At 40.6% G+C, this 26747-nt stretch overlaps 1 protein-coding gene across 1 annotated transcript in view; it reads left to right on the top strand.

The window, feature by feature from the left end:
* Window positions 1–26747, top strand: part of shank3a (SH3 and multiple ankyrin repeat domains 3a) — a gene marked incomplete at both ends in the record, with an annotated part of 132065 nt that overhangs the window by 10810 nt on the left and 94508 nt on the right. The window contains 2 exons of the mRNA XM_079163546.1: window positions 17158–17361; window positions 19987–20058. Of these exons, the coding sequence (XP_079019672.1) occupies window positions 17158–17361; window positions 19987–20058 (276 nt within the window). The remainder of the gene's footprint in view (window positions 1–17157; window positions 17362–19986; window positions 20059–26747) is intronic.

Below are 26747 nucleotides of genomic sequence, written 5' to 3'. Positions count from 1 at the left end.
ATAGCATGATTGTTTTGGGGGTAGACTTTTTAAATGATTAATACATTTATGCTGTAAAATGTAAAGTTTGAACAAGTAATCAATTTCCCTTTAAAAATGTATCAATTAAATGAATTGTGGCATTGCTACACAATGGGGCAGGGATAATGACAAGTGTGTTATCATACTCAATAGTGATTGAAGAAATGTGTATGCTTAAACATCTTTAACTACAGGCCCCATTGGCCAATTTCAAAATTTCAGCAAGTTTCCTTGGCAACCAGCTAGGGTGCACTGCTGCTTGGCACACCCTGAGAGTAACTGGCTGATGATATGCAAATTTAAGGAAACAGAAACTAAGGGGAAAAAAGGCTCAGAGGCAGGATAAATATGTCCTGTGAAACAAAAACATTCCCCGCTTTAAAATCTGTGTATATATAAAACTGTAAGTTTAAAGTCTGTTTATTGACTGCAGACGGCACTGGGCTGCCGGTCTGATGTGGCTGTTAAGATGCAGTATATTCCTCTTCGCCGTGATGCTGTGATCCTACACAAGGGGATGAGAAAAAAAGTGAACATTTAAAATGCAGCGTGTATGAGCGAGACTGAGGCAGAAAGCGAGTTTGGCAGAGACAAAGTGGTAGAGGAGGCTGCTGACGAATATCTGAGCAATACCTGTTTCTAAGTACTGTACATGTGTTGGTGTGTGAGTTGTGCACTGTGCATTATGTGTGCAATTTGGTAGTCATGAAGGTCTCTCCCATTCTTCACTAATTTTCCATTAGCGCCTCAAGTCTCTAAAGAATTTCCATTTAGGGACGCAGTGCTGCTGCAAGAACTGAACCCTCTTAGTTCCATATACTGGTGTGTTCTGTGAGTACAACAGATAGTTACTACTGTAGTAATGTTAACACTGTATTCCCATATAGAAATCTACCAGATTCATAACCTGTGATTTGCAGGGCTTCAGAGAGGAGAGTTCAAGAAACTTTTGCGGTCATATGGTACGACCGAGGGAGAGTTTGCAGTACAAACGAGAACAAACACTGAATGTGAAGTGGCTGCCAGTGGCCGCTGACCGGAGATTACAGCATGCTAGCTCTTTACAGATTCAGGTCCAGGGTCCTCTGCAGATGAAAGATAAGGTTCCTCTGAGTCTCAGCATTTAATGCTGCTCAATTTGACGCCAGAACTACAGATCTGCAATCTCTCCTTCTTCTCCTGGATCACAGTGTCTGTCGCTAATACACTCCCTCTGTTTTTCACTTTTTTGTCTCTTGCACACAGCCCCTCTTTTACAGTAGTACCCTAACCATTTTCTCTCTCTCTCTCTCTCTCTCTCTCTCTCTCTCTCTCTCTCTCTCTCTCTCTCTCTCTCTCTCTCTCTCTTTCTCTTTCTTTTTTTCTAACTCACTTTCTCAAATACAGCCCCTACTAAACTGTTAAGACCTGCAACTAGCCTGCTACTTACTTATGTGCAATATTTGCATATACACCTGCAGACAGAGAACATATAGAATTGCAGCTCTTTTAATTAAGATTCTGATCCAAATGTCAGTCATGCCATTTGTTACCCATATGGCAATCCTTGACATACACTTTTGTGGAATTAAAACCATTTTCTGCTGTCTTTGTAGATAATCATTTATTTGTGGGTCATTGTATACTAATTAGTAAGATAAAATAGGCATTAAAACCCTTTTTTTCCATCACTAAGATTAATTTTGTACTGCTGCTATAGCACTCTGTAGATTATCCACACATCCTAGCTTTCCGATCTGCTTTCCTTGAGAACATACCAGTTCAACGCAAATCAAACTCAACTATTCGTATCAAATGGACAGCCTGAATCACGCACCATTGTCTATAATTAGGGAAATTCCAGCCTCAGCATTTTCTGTGTGAAAAGAGTGTGTAGTGTGTGTTCGCACGGTGTCTCTCAAGGTGTCTGAATCTTGATAGTAGCTCATTAATCTGAGTTAATTGAATCAATGCTGTTTTCCTCTCCTTGTCCCAGGGGTATAGTATGGTAATAGTTCAGATGTAAACCCTGGGGTTCTATGTTCATTTAATACTGTGGGATTTGGAGATTGACTCAAAAGTCCACTGTCTATAGCTGCGTTTCTGTTAGAAGAAATTGGTGCCGGCCCACATGTCCTGCAAGATTTCAATATCTCAGACAAATGGGAGGAATTCCGTTCTTTGCATACTTTAGCCTTTAGCCTACACATTCATTTAAAAAATTAAAAAGTTAATTCATTTTGTATACGGTAATCTATGAGGACATTTAATTTCAGCCTGTTTTAATACAATTCTAATTGAGCTTGGAGGGAATTATTTTGAGTGGACATTATGACCGGAAAGATTGAGATATGTCAGACAAAAATGGTAATTACCAGATAATGAAAACCCTGATACATAGACCCACAGTTAGTTATACACAGTAAGGCTTAAGATTAAAGAGAGAGGCTTGTTCATCGTGCTGATAATACCCCATATCACACAGATGTGTGCTCGCTGTTCAGAGTGAGCTCAGCTGTAGTATGTGATTACCTAAAGGGGTCAGACGGTCTCATTTTACAACAATTGCGTGTGGAGGCTGACTGGGATGGACACAAATGGAGACATGCTGTGTATATATTTGTTTGTCCGCAGCCAGATGTGTCCTCATGACGTGCTGGCTTTTAACGGCAATGTTTCATGGTTGACTTGGGGCATGCAGTGACGGCAGGATGAGAGAAAGATAGCCGTTGTTTGTTAGCGCCGAGGTGTCTGAAGAGATTTCACTGATGCTAGAAGGATACTTTCCGCCCAGGGCATTTTATTTGGAAATGGTTTCAATATGCTGATTTGAATGTTCTTTGATATTAGTTTTGGATTGATTTTGAGTCACCATTAATGCATTACAGACTGCAGTGGGGCCTTTAAGTTGTTCTTGTTACAGAACCTCTTTTACTCAACTAAACTTAAAATGTGATGACAAATGGGCAACCTAGAAACTACCAAAGACGCGTTTAAGAAAAATAAGCTCTTGCCTGTTCAGCGCTTAATAAAAGACTGAGACAAACTACTGACCAACACTCATACTATCAAAGAAATGTATTCATTAAAGATTTAAGTCACAGCATAGAATATTATTTAACCATTCCCTATAGACCAGAAACATAATTTATCATTGGTTACTGCTGTAAGGGTCATTCTTTATTGTGTGTGCGTTGTAACACATTCTGATGTGAAATTGCTTCCCACGTGCCCTGCATTACAGTGAATGTACTGTGCAGCCTGATGCCGCTGATTTCCTGTTTAATGTAATATGCTGTTTGTCTTCTGCTACACTCTGCTGCTCTTCTGACAAGAATGTAAAATGTCAAGATGTTTTCTTCCTGGCTTTAATATTTTTGAAATGTTGTCTAATTGATATCTGCTTGAACGTGTACATTATTGAAAGCTGGTGTTTAAATCCAGAATAGGCCGGTTGACAATCATCATTGATTCTCACTTGAAAACACACTATTGGAATTGATAGACTTTTGTTAAGCTGCTTTTAAAGAACAGATAGTGTAGGTAGAGACTAAGGTTGTGGATACAGAGGGTTACATTTGGATGCCTGTTTATCTAACACATTTGTTAGTAGCATTTGCATATAAAGATGTTGTAGACAGAAAGAGACAGAGAAGCAGGGATAAACACACCCAGGAAGGTGTAGGTATAAAGAGACAACGAGTGAGTCATTTACATGTCAGGAAATAACATGTGCTACCTCTTGCTGCTCATCTATTATAAATTGCAGCCTTAACTGTACTCTGAAATATGGAGGTCTGAAAGATAATACACTATTAGTTTGTATCCCTGTTGCTGAGTTTACTCCCACTGGATCCTCAGATTGAGACAGAGAAATATGTGCACCTACTATCTCTTGGACTCTGGCCAAACAGAAGGAAACTCAAAGAGCAGAGAGCCAGGGGAGGATAACAGGAGGATACAGAGGCAGTTAATTTAGTCTGTCTGTCAAATTAACCTTGTAAACGTTTGTTCATAGTTGATTGCAAGCACAATTAGCGTGCATACATACCCTACAGTTGAAGAACACTATTGTTAAATGTGTCCACGTTTTGTATGATATGGTGTGATACAAATATATTTGAATTGAATTGAATATATGATCTGGTTTACAAGGGAACAATCACATGTTAGCTTTGCTAGTGATCTGTATTGTCCCTTAAGGGCATTGGTTAGGAGGACTCTTAGCTCTTCCCACATCCAGTAGGAGAGTCAGCACTGTTAATTAGTGCATATGTCATCTGCGCAGCGACAGCCAGAGGTCTTGGGAGATGGCAACAGGGCTGGGTGAGAGTCATTACACTTCATCATCTCAGCACTCCTCTCTTCTTCTTTCGCTTCACTTCACTACTTCTCTTCAATCTCTTTGCTCTTCTCTGTCGATGTATCACTTCTTGCTAAAAGGCAACAACAATGCCCTGTCTCTTTCTATTGTGACTGGATGACATCTGCGCCTTTAGAGATACCAAGTCGTGTCTTGCGCCATGCATCATCCCTGCTTGCATAATCACTAACAAACGCACACAAACAATACAGATAGTAAAGCACTTTAAACTTGAACTTGTGTTCACACTGGTTTGTATTTTTTTATTTCCCACTCAAACAAAATCACTCCACCCATAGCTTAACCTGTTGAAAATTCTAGTGTAATGCATTTTGCGTCATTTCTGTGACATTAAAAAACAGAATGTAGCATATTACTTGTGTTCATTAATATGCATTCAGAACTTTGAGCCAGACTTGTTAATTAGATGATGCAACTAGTCAAGAATACATATTTAGTTCCTCCCATCTTGTTTTTAGAGACACACCTGCAAAGTCAGTTTGGAGCTAGAGGAGCATGGAGCTCATCTGTCCACGGATTGTAGAATTATAAGAATTAATGTATTTGTGGTTCTTGGAGGCCTAAAGAGATATTAACAACTTCAAACTGTTAGGATCTGGCAGAAGAAGAAATGTAAATGAAAAAATGCAAGAATGAAAATTAAATTTTTGATATGAATAAAATTGTTAATATCAATATGATTATTAACATATATTAATAATAACGGGGAGCTACCCTGGGATCAGGGACCAATAACGAAACTGTATATAAAGTCTCAAAATTGGTCAATAGTCAAAGTACTGTTCCTCATTCAGAGTGAACAGTGAAGGGTTGAATCTGAGCACTGACTATAACAACCTATTAAACACAACAAAGCTCAGCAGTGTGGAACAGCACTGAAGGAGACTCCATGGTCTACAAAATACACAATACAAGATAACAGTACAGTTAAACTTTAAACTAAAAAAAAACAAGGTTAGAAACACACTATTAAATATCTCTGCTCAGACAAAAGCCTCTTACTTTAGATCGCTTCGTAGTGTTCCTTCGGAATTCTTAGTTAACTGGCGCGCTGATTCTCGATTCCATGATTTTCCTTCTAGAGGTTAAAGTGGCAGAGCAAGTGGCAATTTATCCATTTCTCCTTCAGGATCCAATAACAGTCTGTTGTTCGGTCACCTAGGGTTTTTTTCTTTAAAGCCACCAATGTTGTTTCACCCCCTTTTAATTAAGCAACGTGAGTCGCATGGACGGCGCAGAGTGAAGGCGTGCACCAGTTTATATAGCCTTGGTGACACCATGGCCGTGTCACAGGGATTCCCTGGGGTTCCCGTGGCTCTCGTCCAATGAGGCACCAGTGTTGTGGTTTGAACCAAATCTCACACTCGGGTGAGATTTGGTGGGAGCTTGGCGCGATTTCACAATCTAGGCTTTCAAAATGACATGCTGGCTTCTCTCTTTGTTTCAACCACACGGTGAAGTCCCAGCAAAACCTAATTAGCTTTACTTTCCAAATGCCAAGTGATCAGTTTAGCTTTTCACGCCATCTAATATGGTGATTAGTTGAAAAGGTGCAGCCCTCTTCGTCTTCCTTCATGCTTTCTTTGTTCGTTGTCACAAGTGTGACCTACAGTTTTCCCCTTATCTCCCTCAAGCCCTTCTACTCTCCTGTCCAATCGTCCTTCACTTATGTCTCTAATTTAAGCAGACAAAAGATCAAGGCTTGGCCCTAGATTAAAGAATGTGAAGACGAGAGGGACACTGAAGAGAGGAATGTTATACCCCAGGGTGTCTGCTCTCAACCAGTGTGTGATTGAGTTTGGCTTGGCGAGGCGTTGTTAAACACACAAGGCTGCACTTGTAAACATACAGGAACACAACCAACACATGCAGTTTGGCAGAAAAACATTCAGCATTTATTTCGCAAAATTGCAGCTCAAATGTCGTGACCAGCCACGTTTCTGCAGTGTAGTGAAGCACCTCACTTGACTCTCTCTCCAACATAAGTCTGCTGCAGTATCTTATTCTTTTACTCTAATATACTCTTATCTTGAAGTAAAAAGCCCCTTTTAGCTCTCCTTAGCTTTTATTTTTGTATCCGCTTCGAAGATTATTTCAGTGTCACAGAAGTGTAATAGTAGCTACCAGACTGTATGGCTTTGATGCCTCAATGGACTGCAGAATTCAAGCTTGTTCTTATCATACATTTCTACATTAAAATGGCTAAACTTCAAAAATGTAAAAAGGACACTGGACACTTAACACTGGACAACATTCAGAATGAGAACCAACTCTTACAGTACATTACATTTACATTACAGTCATTTAGCAGACGCTTTTATCCAAAGTGACTTACAATAAGTGTATTCAACATCGGTATTCAAGAGAACTACTAGTCACCAGAAGTCATAAGCACATCTCCTTTCTTAAACAAGCATTTAAGAGCATGAACCAGAGCAAATGTACAATGCAGAAACAAACAAATACAAAAGGTGCAATAAACTAATACGAATCCCATAAGTGCTAAGTGGAAGGCTCAGGGTAGTACTTCTTGAAGAGGTGAGTTTTCAGCCTGCGCCGAAAGATGGGCAGCGACTCCGCTGTCCTGGCGTCAGTGGGGAGTTCATTCCACCACTGTGGGGCCAGGACAGAAAACAGCCGTGACCGGGTCGATCGGCCGCGGGGACCTCTGAGCGACGGGGCAACCAATCGCCCCGAGGCAGTAGAGCGAAGTGGTCGGACGGGGGTGTAGGGCTTGTCCATGGCCTGGAGATAGGAAGGAGCTGTACCTTTCACTGCCCTGTAGGCTAGCACCAGAATCTTAAACTGGATGCGAGCTCTTACAGGTAGCCAGTGTAGAGAACGGAGAAGGGAAGTTGTGTGGGAGAACTTGGAGCGATTGAACGCCGGGCGAGCTGCAGCTTTCTGGACAAGCTCCAGAGGTCTGATGGCCGACGCCGGGGCTCCGGCAAGTAGAGAGTTGCAGTAGTCCAGACGGGAGATGACAAGAGCCTAGATGAGCACCTGCGCCGTCTCCTCAGTGAGGAAGGGGCGAATCCTCCTGATGTTGTAGAGCAGGAATCTACAGGGGAGTGTAACCAAGCGATGCGTGCCTCCACTTGGGTGTCACCGAGGGACATGACAAGACCAGCTGGGTGTCATCGGCATAACAATGGTAAGAGAAGTCATGCGAGCGAATAACAGAACCCAGAGATGTTGTGTAGAGCGAGAAGAGAAGGGGGCCTGGGACTGAACCTTGTGTGACCCCCGTAGTCAGCATGCGTGGTTCCCACACGGCCCCCCTCCATGTCACCTGGTAGGATCGGCCTGTCAGGTAGGATGTAAACGGCGAGAGTGCAGAGCCTGAGACTCCCATCCCCTCGAGGGTGGAGAGGAGGATCTGGTGCTTCACAGTGTCAAACGCCGCAGACAGGTCCAGGAGAATCAGGAGAGAGGAGAGAGAGTTAGCTCTCACACAATACATTACAACATCTCAGCATTTACCTCATTCTCCTATTGTGTCAGTTTTTTCTTTTTTTTTCTTGGCGCTTGCTGTGACATTGTTTCACTTTGTAAATGCAGGGTCACGATCTGTGCTTTGTAGTAGAGGAATGTTGTTACTCGTGGTCGAACATGGTACGCTAGAGAGGATGATGGAGATGGGATGATGAAGATGAGGGTGATGAGGATGTACTTGGTTTGACTCACATGCACGTGTGCTTACTTACATGCCCTTAACGTGTCACCGGGCAGCAAGCTGCTTCCACTGCATCTGTCACCAAGAAATCCTGTCAAACGTTTTAACTCTGCTGCCGGTAACCTATAGCCATGATTTAGTTAAGCTAATTGAGGCTGTTGAGGCTGGTGTTGCTTCATGACAATACATGTGTAATTGATTTATTTGTACACTGCTGGTGAAGAAATATTTACATTTATTAAGGTAATTCATGGCAGACATTTAGACTTGTCAAAGCAGAAAAGGCACAGGTGGAATTATTAGCATTCATTATGTTAATGTTGGCTAAGTGTGCCGGTTCCAGTTCAGCATTCTCACCCGCTGACATGACTTAAGGGGAGCCATCATTAAGGTTATTATTTAAATATGTACTGCTTTGATAAGTCAAAAGGAAATCGTCCACTATTAGAAACAATGATGGCAGGAGATGTTCACTTTCTAAGAGCAGCGTAGCTGAAATTTACTGACATTTATATCAAAACTCTGAAGGGTCTATTTATTGGTTGTGCAAACTGGAGCATGTGGTGCTACAATGTGTTATGTTCTTCACCTTGAAATAGTTTTTGCCAGTCTACTTGTTATTTTTTAATTTTTTAATCTTTTTGGTAATTTCCCCTGTTACTGTACATTTTTCAAAATATATTTGATAACACTTCTGAGGGCCATTCTCAGGTCTGCCGGTTCCTCTTCATCCAAAGTAACTGGGAATTTTGGAATAGAGCTGCATGGTCTATCTTGCTCTTTCCACAGGTTTGTGTGGCAGTAGTATAATATCATTTATAATTTACATGCATTTTTGAATACAACATGATGTGATACAACAGCATTTAACAACAGTTTTAGTTATCACTAGTTGAAGTAAGTCTTTGATCAATGAGTTGCTTTACCTCCCTTGTATTTATCATGAGTCAATAATGTCTTAACTCAATAAGACAACTATAACTATAAGAATGACATCCTCATCCTGAAATATCAATATATGTGGTTATTCTTGCCATAATCTCATTTGACATTGCATGGCTTTTCCATATCTCATGTAGGTAGAGTGGAAATACTCTATTAGAAATAGATCAACTCTAAGAGAAGTATTTTAATATCAAAGTCCACAAAGTTTCTAAGAACTAGAAAAGTGGCAACATATTTTGTGGATTGAAATTTCAATGACAATACATTAAAGCCATTTTTCAATATCTTTCTCTTTGTCTCTCTCTCTCTGATTGAGTTACTTTATTAGTTTTTCTTCATTCTACAGCATTCATGCTCTTTCTTTTTCGCTCATGCTTTAAATGTTATGTCCAGTCTGGTCGGCTCTGCATTGCAGTTCAAAGGCACGACTCAGGAAAAAGAGAGATTCAATCATAGCACATCATGCCCCTCTGGGACACTTAGAGGGAAGACCCTTGCTTTCAATGGCACCAAGGAACCACTGCAAACCTGTAAAATACCTGTCAAATTTATTTGAAAGTGAGCATCTGTGTTCTCCATTTTCTGTAATTTTGCTGCTGTGCTCCATGCACTCACAAAGACAAGCAGAGCAAAGACACTTTTACAGTCATTTTGCAGCTAGAAAAGACTATGAAACCTCATTTGTGTTGTCACATAAGTACTCCTAATGATTTTGTAATTGTCCTTAATGTCCGTAAATCTTTTAAATTAGTAAAGATTATGATACACTAGTGAGCAAAACTCCATTAACTATCTCCCTAACTGCACCCATGTGCATATGATTTATTCCTTCCACTATTAGTCTCATCATTATTTGTCATTCTTGGCTTGAACAGCTGTCTGTCCAGGTTTGTTCTGGCTCGAATCCATTAAATATTCATCCTTAAATGATTTATGACTGTGGTTTGCTGTTTGTTGTTGTAGATATTAGAAAGCCTTTGATTAATAAATCAGAACAGCAGGCTAATATCAGTGTTCGGCCTACAATGCCAACCAAAGTTTCAGAAGAATTATTGCGCCAAATTTAAGATCAGACAGATTCATCAAAGAACTGTGACGTATGGCATTCACTACCGCTGCATTGTAGTAGTCATTGACTTCTCCCACAAAGTAGTCGACTTGTCGATTGATGCAGGCAGATGTATCTTTTTTTCCCACCCAATAACGATGATCAGCTCTCGTCAAAGAAGTCTTGAAAACAACAATTAAAGGCTTAACTAAGGCAGTACCCATCCAGGCTCCGAGAGGCGGTTTTTAAATAAGCAATGATCTGATTGGACTAAACCCAGCAAAACCTATAAACCAGTTGAATATCTGATCACAAATGGTAAACAATCTAAACAACATGGACAGCAAATATACTGATACAGCACAGAAACATGCTTCAGCGCAGATAATTCCCCTTAGTCTCTTACAGCTCTGACAAATAGACCCGTTAACAATTACAAACTGGTATGTGATATGTCAAACAGAACCTGTTGTTCACTGACAGTCTTACGCAATAACAATCTTAGAAGTTGCAAACTGAAAATAGGCAATATCTAGAGGAGATGAGGAAGTGTGGATACATTGACAGTGGCATAATATTTAGACAACTAGATTTAGTGTAAATAAAAGTCTGTGGGGAGTTGTGCCAGTGTTGCCTGCAAGGAATTCAGCTGGTTGGCCTGACATTGTTGGTGCAGTTATAAACTTCCCGGTAGACTGCAGCAATGACTCTTCCGGCCAGAGAGCCTTACGTGACTTGGCGAGTGAGAGAGATATATCATTGGAGAGCTAGACTTTGTCTTTAAACGTATCCTTGGTCCAGTGTGATCTTGAATGAAGTTCAACCTTACAGCTTTTGGTGCATGTATTGTTGAGCTACAAAATTGTAGAAAGTGTGCAAACAAAGCTGACTGATCGTATCTCTAGCAAATCAGTGAGCTTTGCAAATGCTGACAATCTGAGCCTTGTGCTGGTGTATGTTTTTGATTTTCAGCGGTACCAGAGTGGTCCCGCCTCTGTAGATTGAGTAAATATTTTCACATACTTTGATTCAGGGACAAGGAGTCCACACACAAACAAAACTTAATTCCACAAAATCCAAATTAATTGAATTGAACAGAATGTGTGTGAATGTTATAACTTTCATGATCCAAATGTAACTATCCATGAGGAGATATTGAGGCTGTAGCAAGATGGAGCACAGCCTGGGTGGGCAGCCCTTTGGTACATTAGGTCGCTCCCACCTCAGGTGCAGCCGTCACAAACATTGCTAGACGATTTTAAACGTCATGTTTTACTGTTCGATTGTTGCAGACGGTGACAAGTGATGGGGAATATGGGGCTAGTGGTGATCATGCCTGTGTAAAAACTATTCTAAATGAGTGCACATTCAGTACTTAAGTGCACTGAAAATCATTTGTCCTGCACTTTCAGAACTACATTGAACAGAGGTAAAGTGTGAGATTAAGGCATTCCTTCCCATTTTGTTCCTGCAGTTAGTCCCTGCCTAAGGACCCTCCACACTCACTCTAGTGTTTTGAGTTATTCGGGCTGATTAGAGTTTAATGAATTCACTTAATGCTATATACTCATAAGCAGTGTACCTAACCAGCCTGAATAAGTAAAAACACAAGTGTGAAGGGTCATTAAGAGGAGGGACCTAAGCATCATAACAAAGGCTGGTTACGGGGTGCAGATATGACTTGTGTAATTGTATCACTAATGAATTACTATTCCTTTTGAATAAGATCATATTGACTTTATTTGGGAAAATGCATTATTTTAAATATGAAATATATTTGAACTCTATCAGTTTTAAAAGGTAAACACATTATTTTACACCTTTTATTATGTAGCACATGGTATTTATCCAGATGAAATTGCAATATACACATTTTTGTATATTTTATAACTAGCTGTTAAAGGAACAGTTTGTAACATTTAGGGGGATTCATTGGAAGCAAAGGAATATAGTATTCATAACTATGTTTTAATCAGTGTATAATCACCTGAAACTAAGAATCGTATTTTTTTCATTAGCTTAGAAAAGGCCATTTATATCGGCGGGTTGTCTTCCACAGAGTCAGCCATCTTGCACCGCCATGTTTCTACAGCTTTTTAATGTCATTTATTATCACGCTGCAGCGTGGATTTGGTCTGCTCTCTCTTTTCGGCTGAGCTCCTCCAACAACTGCACACACACACACACACACACACACGAAGCACGAGCTGGTGAAGAGAACCAGGTGAAGTAAAAGGATACACGAGAACAAGAACTGACATGTGAACAAAAGTGAAACCTAATTCAATCGGCCACCGCCGCTATGTTTACACAGCACAGCATGCACGATTGGCCAAAAGCTCTTTTTTTTATTATGGCTGCGACAAAGCAGCCAGGAGGACAGAGGACAGGAGGGCAGAGGACAGGATGATGCTTGGAAAGGGAGGAGTGAGCACAGGGGTATTTAGTTGGTTGCAATCTGCAACACACCACTAGATGCCACTGAGTCTTACACACTGGGCCTTTAATTGAGTCGAAACAATCAAGTGCAATCGTGCAATGTGACTACTTCTGCTTGATTTGAAAATTGTAAACTACCTGCTTGATTTAACTCTCCCGAAATATGATAATTGCTGCCATTGGTTTACTGCAATCAGTGTTAAGCCCTCAAATGTAAGTTTTATTGCTGATGCTTCATTGATTACCAAACCAGTGTCAGTGCTGTACCAACAAGTGAGAACATGTGCGACGAACGAGCATGCTGTGCTAGGTGTGAGGGTTGCATTCTAAAGTCAGTTGTGTCTTTTATGTGGATTCAAGCAAACTTGACATACCATAAACGGACAAGGAGGCAAGAACAAGCGGTGCACACAGACTCAAAGACCCACAGGTGCATAAATGGACATCTTGTGCTGCCACCTTGAGGATCAAAGTCAAATCAAGGGTGAGATAAGAGAAATGCAAAGTCAACTGATAGAGTTTGGCCAATTTCCCAGTTTTAGATGTCTGCTTGAAAATGCTGGTCACACACCTAAAATAACGAAAGATGACAGCTGGAGGATGTGGCCTCAATGTGGCCCCACATCCAACTCTATTAAATGAAACCATTAGATGGCTTAGACCTGTAACTTACATGTACAGTATGTGAACCTAGTATCTCAGAAATGCATGCATGGAGCAATTGAAGGCCAAGAGAGTGCACGTTTTATCTCCACCCTAACCAGATGATGTGACTGACTGGTTCTTCTCAGACAATATACAAACAAAACCTAATAGAACCTGATTCTGCCCACATTTTGTTTGAGTACGATATAACCACAATGAACCTCTGCAGCGAACATTCCTACAAAATGTCTTTTACTCCTCTTCATCAACTCTGAATAATCTATTAGTGTCTAAAGGGCTGTATTCATCAAGTGTGTACATTTTTATTTGTGATACATCATCACAGATAAAAGTAGAAGCAGAGCAGCTAGTGTTTATGGATGTTTATTTATATTTAAACACAAAAAATCCTGCAAAAACGTATGAGACATAAGTGAGCATGGGAACAGCCATCATACATGTTCTAAGCCCTAATTCACTTTCACAATTTATTTTAATTAATTGATTAATACATTATTTTTTATGCCTCCACGCCGGCGACAGCCGTGGTTAGATGCATTACGTTTTCGGGTTGTCAGTCCGCCTGTAAGTCCGTCTGTTCCATTCTTGTGAATGTGATATCTGAAATAACTCGTCAGGTTCCCAGCTTTCAGATGATGTACCACTTCTATGTGGCATATACCAGACTTTATATCTACCCCTGTCCACAAACCCCTGCCCCTACAAGAAAGAGCTTATGGGTATTGCCTTGACTTTTGTTTTTGAGCTGAAGGTAATTGTGGACCTCTCATAATTGTCTTGCTCTGAATGCAGTGAGAAAATAGTTCTGGTTAAGGATGAAAGCCTTGTTGTTAAAAAACACATCTGAACCAGATATTCAGTATTGAATAGACTTGAATAGACTTGAAGTATTGAAGTTACAGATGTGTGTATTTGTTTGTGTGTCTATGTTCATTTATTGCTGTGTGGCTGCGAGTAGATTGTAAGATCTCCTTGTTTCGACTAGATTGTCCCAAGTGGACTTTCTAATCTTAAACCCTTAGTCCCTCCATCGTCTCTCAGTGTAATAAAAAAAGACAACCTATCTCATGTGAAGATGCAGCTTTTCAAAGCTTTATTTGATGTTAGTTTTGTGAGTTTGGGGAAATATCTTCCTATCCCTTTTATTCCCCAGGTTTTCAAGTAGAAGTAGTAAAAGTACTTTACAAAAGTTGGCAGCAGAGAGTTGGAGTTACGTATGGTTTGTTGCTGCCTATGGCATCTTCCTGCGAAAAACACAGATTTACCCCTATGTATTTTAGTGCATTATTCTGAACATTGTTTAAGTGGATCGATGCCACTCAGACGTGTAAAAATATCCACCATCATTGTAAACGTTATTCTGAGAGGAGATAACTAAAATGTTTGTGTTGAAATACAAACAGCTGGCTTTTATGTTGAAACAACAAAGGCACAACTACAAAACTGACTATTTGAAAAAAGGGCGATTACCCTCAGAAGCCTAATGATACTGATGTCCAAAAGTGGGACTCCTCCTGTTCAGAACACAGGTTTGAGCACATTTAAGTTGTAGATTGATCTCATCTTGACTTGTCAAACTGGTTGGAGGAAACATATGTGGCTGAAAGGGTCATAATATTGAGCTTCTTCCTACCACAAACATTTTTAAAATATAAATTAACTGAATACAACATGCTATTCTTGGAGTCAACAGTTGGGAGCTTTGATCCAGAATTTACAATTACCCTAATCCCATCTCTGTCAGGATTGGGCTTTGGCCCCTGTGTCTCTGTCTCTCTGTCTCTCTGTCTCTCTGTCTCTCTGTCTGTGTAGCTCCGCCCCTGGTCGCCTCACGGCTCCCTCCTGTGTCTCTGTGTCTGAGTGTGTTTCCTGATTGTACTCATCCAACTCACCTGCCCAGTCCACCCAGCTGCCTTCAATCTTCTCATCACCCCACACGTGTATATACTCTCCTGCTTTCCCTGTTCTGGTTGTCAGATCGTCTTTGGTCGTCTCCCCGTCTTCTAAATGTCCCAGCATTGTGTCTTCTGTGTCTTCTGTGTCTTCTGTGTCTTCTGTGTCTATGCTCCGTGCTCCAGCGTTTGGACCTGGTTCGTGACTTTGCCTTTTTGTGACTTTGTCTTTTTGTGACTCTGCCCTTTTTTACTCAGTTTGGATTTTTGCCCGCTCCCTGTTGGAGTTGTTTTCTGTTGCCGTGTTTGATGACTTGGAGCCCAGTAAAGCTACCTAGTTCTCCACTTCACCTTGTCTCCTGTGTCTGTGTCTGAGTCTTAGCTGAACCTGAGAGAACGGAACAATCTCATGTTCTAAAATGAAAATAAAAAAAAACATGTAAATAAAATAATCTCAAGAAAGAAGTTTCAGAACCACTTCCACAAACAACACTTCTGACTCGGGTGCTTACTGTATCCTCCACTGCTTTTGGTTCAGTTCAGTGCATTGTTCGACATTACCAAGCACACAGTCCTGTGACCTTCAGGATAAGACAGAAGACATTTCTAACATTTCCTCGACTGGTTCTCCCCTATCAGACCAACAAAAGTTTTGTTTTGTGGATGATTTAACGTCATCAAATGCTAATCATTAGTGGGACCTTTCTGTTTTCTCTCTGTATATGCTCCTTTGGGAACATATTTCATCATCACAACATTTCATTTTCTATGTATGAAATCTATGCAGATGATACGTTGATATTCATTTAAACCCAATGACGTCTACAAGCTCATTACTATGCAGAATGTACCAAAAGACTGGATGTCCCATAATATTGCCACTCCTTTTGCCCCCTCACCGTAACATTATGTCTGCCTTAGTGGGTAGGTGTTATTTGGATAAAAGGTTTAAAACTAAAACACTCTGTACAATGACATTTGTTCAGTCGTGTTTTTTTTACGAGTATATCAAAGGTTGGAATTATATCTCTTAATGTAATAATTCTGCATGGCAAATGGCTGCACTAATGTTTCAGTCAGAGCTGAGTGTGTGCACCTGCATCTGGACATCTGCATGTGGCTGTTAGTTGTGCTGTACTGCTGTGATAACTCGCGGTTTCTCAACAGTTGTGTGTGAGTGTCAGAAACACAGTGATGCTGAACAGGATAGAGTTGAGGTGCCGAATCAACATTGCAGGCAGCAGTGATTGATTTATTACTTGTGGGCTTTTCTCTCTCTCTCTCTCTCTCTCTCTCTCTCTCTCTCTCTCTCTCTCTCTCTCTCCGGCTCCACAACGTGGTAGATAAAGGGAAGTGCTCTGCTTTACCACAATAATCATAATCCTTAACACTCCGGACGGAGTGAGAAACAGCGTACTGAGCGTAGTTATCAAAAGTATGTGTGGTTCACTTAACCAAACTCTATTTCATTTCTTAATATCTGTATAATGTATTACAAAGAGAGTAACACTAAGGTTATCTCTCAGTCTGTGTGTTACGAATACATTTGTTTATTAGAGCGCAGAAGTTAACCAAATAGATTGTATTTCTCCCAAAGGCATTGTAGTCATTTATGACTGAAGATAGAACTACGACAGCTTTTTGTGTAGCAGTTATATTTCCCAGCTTAATGTTTCTCACATGTAGAATCAGATTTATGCTCCTGAAAAATGGGTGTCCGATGAGTGTTTCTGTAAGAGCTTTTGCTTCATATTAATGTTTTGTTTACTTTAGTATGGTAACTATCACTGGCTTTCAGGATGACCTTTTGTGAAGAATAATGGATGATGGTGAAATGCTTCCATACTTATGTGAATTGCTTATTATAATAAAGGACCTAGCTTCTCCCCCCGGGCATGACATTGGAAGTTCAATACATTTCTCTGTAATGAAAGAATTTCTATTTAATATTCCAGCACATTTTTCAACACCTTAATGTTAGATTTAAGTTATTCAGTAAAATATCACTCTTCAATCTCTTGGTTTATCTTAACTCAAGTGCAATGTGTGATATTTAGAAAATATGACGTGCTTAACCCTCTACCCTCTTTTGCTCTTGTCTCTGCAGAAATGTATGAAATTCAATGTGGATGCTCCGATCTGGCTGTCCAAGCAGCGAATCCTGTGTACTCTCAACCAGAGCCTGAAGGATGTACTCAACTATGGCCTATTCCAGCCGGCTTACAACGGCAAGGCTGGCAAGTTTCTGGATGAGGAGAGACAGCTAAGGGAATACCCCTTCCCATCCATCGCTCCCGTACCGTACCTGGAGGTAGGTATGGATCATGTGTATGTATGAGGCTTTAAGGACTGTTAGCGTTGGCAGGAGAGAGCAAGAGATAGAAAGATAAGTGGTAGAGTACATGCCACCACACTATACATAATCTTTCTGTATGTAGCTCCGAATAATGGGGGGGGGGGGGTCAATTCACATAAGAATTGTTATTTTTAACTTTTATAATTGTGAATCGATTCCCTTTTTCATTCGTTGAGATAGTTATGTTGACGGAATGTAAAAGGTGTAACCGGACTACAAGGACACAGTGCAGCAACCGAACCGTTTAAGTGTTTGGGTGTGTTTTGGATTAATAGTATTAATAAAGAGCCCTGCACGATATAGGTGGAGTATTTCATGAGTTCCAAGCACACCGAGAGACTAACATTAGCAAACGCTGAGCACCAGAGTATAGCACTAGCAAACAAGGTTATTAGCAGTAAATATAACATATGGTACATAGAGCATATTGCTAATACTTGCCAATTATTGCATCTAATGATACTAATAATTGACAATAATTCCAATGCTTGTCCAGTTAATAATCCAGCCCTGGAAAAAGAGAAGGCGACTGAACAGATATAGAAATAATGTAATGGTGAACTTACGCAAATAATGTGAGATCACTATATAACATCAAGGTGAGGGTTTATGCAGCCCCCCAGTATGTGACAGCTATTTAAAATGTACCTTTGAGGGCCACTGTAGTTGTGCCTCAGGTCGTTTTCTTCATATACACTAAACACGCGATGCCTGTTGCAGTTCAACCATCTTATAAGTTATTGTTTTTGTATAGTATCGGCTTTAGTCTTTTTGAAGCTGTCTTAAAATGCATCACAAGCACACACTTGCATGCTCTCACCGCATGATAGTGTGGGTATGTGCATCACTGTGCATGCAGTGTATGCTTCTCCTGTCATGGCGTGTCAGTCAAATCTAGCAGCAATTATACCACGCTCAATGACAGTGTTTTTTGCAATGGCTGTCATCTCTTGGAGATAATTGTGTGCTTGTTCATCATGGTTTTTGATCTCAGAGAAACGCAGGCGTATAAAGAAGTGTCGCTTTACAAACAGTAAAGACTGGCCGTCTTTGTTTTCACTAGTTTTACGATGTGTCAAGATATGAGAAGCATATGACATATTTACTTTCCACTTTGAGCCTCAGTTTAATGTAAATCTCTGATGCATTGGGAGATACTGCTATTATTAATAACTACATTATTACTTATGATAGTCCCAGCTTTGTAATATGTCTCGTTATTTAAATTACTTTACTTTGTTTTCTTTGGTGGTTTAGTTTTGGGCGATATCAACAATGATGACTGTGAATTGTTTCTCTGCCTTCGGATCAATATCAGCGGAATAATGGTTTTGGCGTCTACTAACAGGAAGTGGAACATGAGTGACACGCCATTTACAAGTGACATAATCTTATGCCAGTAGAACAGCAATGATATATGCCAATACATCAGACAAATACCATTAAAACAACAGTCTTACTGCTGTACAAGTTTCTTGTTGTATCTGTCTCATCTCTAAGTCTATAGCTGAATGAAGGTGTGGGCTCGGATCAGTTTGGGTGCTAGTGTCTGCTGCTACTCTGTCGGAGCTCTGTGTGAGTCATTGATTGACCAGCAGTTATTCCCTGAAGCCTGTGGTGTGTAGAGATGATTGACAGGTTTGGATTAGCAGCTCAACACCGCTCAGCTCCATTGTGGATTTACCCTTTTGGTGAACGCCACACATCGGTGGAGAAACAGACGTGCACACACATACACACACACACACACACACACACACACACACACACACACTAATCCTTGCATGCAGGTGCAAACACACACACACACACACACATACAGAATTGAAATACATGTGAGTCCTGGACAGTGAAAGTTACACATTTTTACAATTATCAGGAGGAGGATCATAAGCCCTCTGCAACAGACCTGAAGAATTATCAGGTTTTGTAAATGCAGCTTGTTTGTTGTATTGAAAATAATCCATTCTCAGTTAGCACTGCTCTCTTAGCTAACTGATGAAGATTAATGATGAGATATTCAGCTCTACAATGGGTTCCATCACAATTTTCTAATTTCAAATCAAAACACTTTTATTTTTAATAAATGAATCCATTTGTCTTTTTTAATTTGTCAAACCTGTATGCAGTGTCCCCCCTGCATATTTATTCAGTTGAAATTGGACACTGTTTTTTATTGTTTTGCGGTTTATATTCTTTACTCAAGCTTCCATGAGCAATAGATGGTTTTTCAAGCAAGATGTAATATATGGAAAAGATGACAAGCAGGAACGTTTGAAAAATATGACAGCCGTATACACGGAGATATTTGGTCTCCTAATGTCATTGCATGGTTATTAAATGAGTCAGAATTTCAGTTTCTGTCTCTCGAATCTCTCTCTAGCTTTCTCTCTCATATGACAAGCCAATATATTTGATGGAAATGATCTGACATAGTTTGGTCTGAAGAGCTGATACTGTGTGAAAAATGAATTCTTATTGTGTATTGTGTGTGTAGTGTTTTTGTTAAGCAGTCAAAAGCACAAACAAAGAGACAGGGTGAAATCTGCCTAGACTCTTATGTTTGTTGTTGTGTTTCAGTTCCGCTATAAAAGACGTGTCTACACCCAGACTCACCTGGATGAAAAGCAGCTGTCCAAGCTCCATACCAAGGTAAGACCAAACATCTGTGCACTCTGTCAGCCTGACATCTGAAGAGCTTATGCTTTGTGCAACCTTCTAAACTGAGTGAATGACACATATGCAGTACACAGAACTTTGGCCAAAGCTTGGATAGAATGGAGGCCAAGTAGTTACAGCAAGTACTGGGAGGCTCCGGTTTTATGCTCTAATTTTTATACAATGTGTGGAAAGAGGACTTCACTGGCAGCTTGACTTTGTGTGTTTGTTGGTTCGTTCATGTGGAATTGGAGATCTCTATCTAGGCCATGCAGGGCACTAAGAGCTTTGCATGGGAGACAACTAATGTGTGACAATGTCCGTTTTGTGCTGCCATGGTACATTAACATGAACAGGTGAAGATTAAGGTTTCACGTATTTCCAGTCATGTGTATCACCCCAATCCTGTCTTTCAACAATCTTCTGTAATGGCTTTTGTGAACATACTCAGCAGGTAGCACAAATCCTGCAGTACACAAACATACAAAATAGAATGGAACATAACATGACATGTGATATATTTTATATATATTTTGTTTCATTGAAAAGATTTACTGCACATTCAAGAAAAGGCTAAAGCAAAGTTCATACTTTGAATACATTGAATATTTTTGTCACAGTCTGTGTGCAGGCTCATGCACAGTAAAAAGAAAAAAGCAGTCTAAACTGGCAAATAGAACCAAAGAGGCAAAGCTGGCAGATGGTGGTCAAGGGCCAGCAGGTGGTCACAAACGCAGATTCAGAGCTGCAGAATAGGACAAAGACTGGCATGGTAGGGCTACTGAGCAACCTAGACAATGTGGCAGAGCGTGAATACTGGCAGGGCACTGTATATGTATATGGAGTAATGGGGGACAGGTGTGGAAGACGGTGGCTAATCAGGTGATTATCTGAAGAAGGAACTCAGTGGGGCCGACTAGTGGACAGGTGAAGAACTAGTCAGTTCTTTTCATCCTTGTGATTGTCAAAAAAACATTTTCCAATTTCAGCTCAAAATGTAGTTTTCCAACATCTGCAGAAAACAATGTTGGAACATGCTGCAGCCTATAATAATCAGATGAATAAAATTCCATCAAGAAAGACCATCAAGTAAGCTGCTATCACCTCTTATGTGTGATAAATGTTCTTAGAAGTGCTTTTCTTGTTGATAGACTGATGCTCGTGAAAACAGTTTAATGGCTGCTGCTGATTTAACTTTGTAGTGAACTCTGTATACTGTACATCCCATAACAAAATGTTGTCATATTGTAAATCCTTGCCATCATAGTTTGAGGAAATAGAGTGCCTAGCACACACTGGGTGTTTTAAGAGCACCTTCTAGTAACAAACTATTTTCTCAGATGCTTTCAACTTAGTTAAAGACGGGCAGGACAACAGCACTTCAGAACAGTTTATCCAGGATGTTTCAAAATACTATTCTATATTCAATAAATGAACAGAGTTTGTAGCCACACTTTTTTCTGTCAGAGTCCAATTCCTTTGTAGAGACTTGTTAAGTTGAACATTTGGAAAGTATAGAAGCCAAAATGTGGCCTAATTTTGGGAATCACCACTTCTCTTTCTAAGGCCACTCAGAAAGCGAGAGGACTTTGAGTTCATTGTTTGGCCAGTTCATTTTTTGGCCATCTTCTGTATGTTCATGGGCGATAAGGGTTTTCTGCTGTGTACTGAGAAGAATGAGAATGAATGAATGAGAGGGAGATGCATGAAAGCCGTGATGAGAGGGGTGAGTCATGCGCTCAAATATTGTCACTTATCTAACCAGTCTGGTGTGAGGTGCTGCCGTCTGCTACGGTGCTACATTGCTATGACAAAGTACATGAGTGTTACTCAACAAGATCAGTTTCTGCCCGGCTACAATCTAGGTGGTAATTTCATACAATACATCATCTGTCCAGAGATGATTCGTTGTGATTGACCTGTCTCACAGTCCAGTAGAAGTGGAACTGGTACAATTCTCAAATGGAGACAAGAGTGTGAATCGCCCAGCCTTGAACACTATATCTCACTCTAGTACAAACCTGAATGCATGAATGGGCAGTGAAAGCCACCGTGTTCTTTGAGCTATTTTGTCTCAGCAATGAGTCCAGGACAGCTGTGTTATTAGAGAGAATGAAGGTGGTAATTTGTCAGTACAGGCTCCAGATGCAGTCATATTAAATTCTTGTTTTCCTTACTAATCTGCATGTCTCTCAACACAGCGACGTCTGACAGAGAGACCGGTCATTATAGAAGGTATCGGGGGAATTATCTGTCAAAGTGCATGTATTTATAAAATACTGGTGTTTATGTGTACGTGTAAGATATTGTGTATATATTTACATTATGGATGATTGGTAGGGTAACTATAATACCTGGTTGCTGTACTACAGTATCCACTGCTTCCCCCGTGAAAGTAATATAGAAGGAATGCACCTCAACCTGTGATTCAAGTCAGCAAACGTGTTGATGACAGAGCCAACTGCTATTTAATTATATATGCTTAATATATGCAGATGTATAAAAAGTTTCCTTATAAAATATAATAAATGTGAAATTTGGAGTTTAGGTATAATGTATGATTTATAGCATCAGTAGTACTGCAGTATGCCAATTATCAATTATGAATGTTAAAGGTATTTTACAGGTCGCTGTCTGGTAATACAAAATAAATTCACTTGTGCGTGCATTAGCGAAGATGAGCTCGAAGCAAGTGATGTTACAAAGTAACAAAACATTTGCCCTCTCTTTTTTCTGAATGGCATGTGTGCTGTTTTTGCACAATGACTTTCAGGGGTAAAAAGGGAAATCCTGTTATGGGAGACTCTTTCAGCCTTAGCAGTACGATGTTCACTATTCATCCTGCAGCAAGCTGTCCTGTTAGTCAGGGGTCAAGCATTAGCCTACTTTGCTGGTATGGAGCTTATTAGCCGCAGGCTAAAGTTTGAAATGAGGTCATAATTGATAGGATTTCCCATTATTTTTTTCCTTCACATCTGACCCAACCAGGCCTCATCACCCTGAAACTGACCTGGTTAATTAACCATTCAGGGTGGCTGCATAGAAAATGTACATAGTGTACCTTTTAAAGAGTAAAGTAAGGTAAAAAGAGTGCATGTGTGTGGGTGTTTGGTGTCGGAGGTCAGCCATGAACAGCGCTGCAGAATGGGTGGCTTTTTTTGCAGTGTGACAAAGAGCTTCCAGTAGTAGAATGTTTCCAATCCCCTATTATATAACAGCCCTTTCAGCAATTTACTCAAACTGCCTTAATGACTTGACTTTTCCATTACATTTTCCCATTAACATTGTCTTCACTGTATTACATTATGGTATCTATACTCTGTATATATTTCAGCACTGACATTTCACTCCATATGATGCTGTCAGTATATTGAGATTTTAAAACCCCATGATTTTTAAGGCTGCACATCACATCAAAGGGAAATATTCTAGATGTATGTATCTATCATCCACTTTTCACAGTGACATGTTTAGATCAAGACCACCTGCTTCTTGCTGTCTGATTTATGATGAACAGAGAACTAGTGCTTCAACCTGTCCTAGAGGTTAATCAGTGCAGACGCATGTGCCCTTGAGAGGAACTCTTCACATGTGTTCTAGAGAACAGATCTCATGCATTTTAAAGTGGATTGGTCTGTTATACTTTTGCAGCCAATTAAAGATATACTGTATATACATTAGGGATGGAAGATCAGATGGTTGGATAGATAAAAAGATAGGCATGCTCTATGTACATTTATGAATGAAAGCCTTGGGCATTATAGTCACAGAGATGGCGAGGCAAGGGGTGGGTTGGAAGGAACTAAAGAGGCCAGCATTTAGTGACGCACTATTTGGTAATGTGGTCACGACTCCTCGGAGCACATTGCTAGAGTGATGGCTTTTCAATTGTGCTCGTATCGTAAAGCAGTAGCGAAATTGCAACAACATCCAAATATAAAATGCGTTAAACTTTTGGGTGAAAGCTAGTTCAGTATGATTCACAAGCTAAAACAATGCTCACATTAAGTCGTTTGACAGAGTACATGTGTAGGAAAGCATAATTCACAAAAGGCTCCCCCATAAAACCAATTGCAGAGTAATGCTATTCCTCCTACACTGATGCTTTGTGTTGCTGTTAGCAGCCTATTGTATTTATGAATGACAATTCCTGCATTATTTTTCAATTTACAATGAAACCACACAGAGAATGTAACTCATTGTAGCTGTGATATTGTTCTGAGATGCCATATCCCTCCGAGCATTTGCACAGTGCTTAAACCCTCCCATCGCTGCAGTGATATTGCAACTACAGCAATCAAGAAATTTGATGTGGGGTTTCTGAATAATACACCCATATATAACCATCACGCACACACACACGCACACAGCTGCATGCATGGCACAGGATGAGAGGATATTCCCAATGGGGAATCCCTCATACACAGAGCTCCCCTTATTATGGATAATCCCTGAACAGGAAGAGGAATTTAATGCTGTAATAATGGTAGAGATATATCTGGGTAGAAACAAGAACATGCACTTGCACGCGCGCACACACACATAATTAAACAAATACAAACATGGAAGAATATTTTACCAGTTGTGGAGAGCTGAAATTGTTTATGCTGATTCTAATTTGAGATGTTTGTCTCTCTGTGTTTTTGAGTTGAGGTGTGAATGCGCAAGTGTGAGTCCACATGTACTGCTGTGTGTATTGTGTAAATGGGGGTATTTGTACAATTGTGATACCAACAATTGTGCAACCCGTTTGCATTTAAATGTAACCATAATTTCAGGAAACTGTGGTACAAAAACATGAGCATTAGTCATAAAGTTTCCACTGCATTAAACACTGTCATTAAACACTTGGTTTGGATTTTATTAGCAGAGATTGCACCAGCATCCAACGCTATTTTTATGTCTGTGTCCTGTTATTTTCAATATTTTCTTTCACACTTTGGATATCCTTCTCTTTCCTTGCTTCTACACCCCACCCACTTTCCCTCATTTTCTCTTTCTGTATTCCCTCTCTCTCCTCCCACTAGTTTCCCTCCCTCTTCTCTTACTCTCTCTCTCTCCCCACCCTCACTCTATTCTCTCCAGCATCCTGCAAACTCACCCCTTACCATCTCTCCATCTGTGTATGCACAGGAGTCAGTGTGTGCGTTAGTGCTTGGCCGAGTGTTTGAGTGAGTGACCATGTGAGTGTGCATGTGCTACTTTGACAATAGGAGAGGTAGTAAAGGAGAAGGGGAGAGGACAAGAGGAGAGGAGACGAGGAGGACGAAGGGGACTGGATATGGCCATGTGGATGATGTTTTGGCATTGGGACTGTAGCTGACCTACAGGGAGCGTGTGTGTGACGGGGAGCGTGTCTGTGTGTGTGTGTGTGTGTGTGTGTGAGAGAGAGAGATGGGATCCACTCTGGGCAAAGGACAAGCAGCCGAGAGAAGAGAAAGAAAAAATAAACAAGCCAGGAAGGCCAGACTCAATAGTAAGGTACCCCAATTGCTCTCATCATCTCTTTAATTTAATTTGATCATTATCTCTGGTGTAAACATGTCTTCTTCCTCCTCTGACTCTCTGTTTTTCATTCTTTGTACCTCTAATAAATCCCAAACAGTCCCCGGCTCATCCCTGTCTACCTGTCTATGCTCTCGCTCTCTTTCTCTGTCTGGCTTTAGTTCTGTTGTTGTGCTCTGCTGCATGTTGGCTGTGTGCATAGCTGGTGCAGTCTTGTCTGAAACCTTGACAGAATGCTAATGTTTTTTTGTGCACTGGTTCAGTTGCTAACCGTAGGCTTGGATCACTGTGTCTATTTGTGTGTGTGCCTGGTACTCTATGTCAGAGGATGTGTGAATGTGTTCTAGCTGTGGCCAGTGTGAATGGTTGTGTTTTGCTTTTGGATCTCTGAGTAAGTAAGGCAAACATCACTGTGTGTGTGTGTGTGTGTGTGTGTGTGTGTGTGTGTGTGTGTGTGTGTGTGTCTGTATGTGGCAGACATTCCTGCATGCAAGTGTGTGTGTGCGCACATGCAGGTGCACTTGTGTATGAAAATGAGTTAATGCATGCATGTACATGACGATGTGTACGTGCCAGTAGGTCTCACATAGCCAGACCTTTCTCCACAGCGCTGTGTCAGAGCTAAAGAAAGGTCTGGCTCCACACATTATCATTCTGGTATAGGGGGAAAAAAATGCTATTGCTTGTTTGTACTTCTTTAAACCAATCACAGTCTTCTTGGGCAGTGTTTTATCCAGGATGCACAGATAGTACCCTTGTTAAATACATGGGATATGATAGCGGAAGGGGAGGAGAATGCCTTGTGCGGTACGTGGCCAATGGCAGACACACAACTACAGTCCACATCCAGTGAGTTAAATACTCCAGGACAGACCGTCTGTCTGTTTGTCTGTCTGTTATCATCACGCTCTGCTTATGCTCTATGACGTAGACGACTTCACTGTATGTGCGTTAGCGTTAGAGAGAGTCAAAGCTGCAAAGAGCTGAAAAGAAAGCATAATGTCGGGGGCACAGTGGGTAAGCTTGTTCAGCTAAGTAACTGCTACATACAGTGTTTTTGTGAACCTCTGCTGAGAGTCAACAGAGCTGTCAGTCTCAGTCAGTGAGGGCTCAGCACGTGGCAGCTGCCAACAAGAGATGCCCTGCGGGCAGCTTGACCTGAGCTGCTGAACAAATGG

Source organism: Pholis gunnellus (assembly GCF_910591455.1).
Source record: "Pholis gunnellus genome assembly, chromosome: 7".
Taxonomy (NCBI): Eukaryota; Metazoa; Chordata; class Actinopteri; order Perciformes; family Pholidae; genus Pholis; species Pholis gunnellus.
The sequence above is the reverse complement of the archived record's forward strand: the minus strand, read 5'-3'. Positions and strand labels throughout refer to the sequence as shown.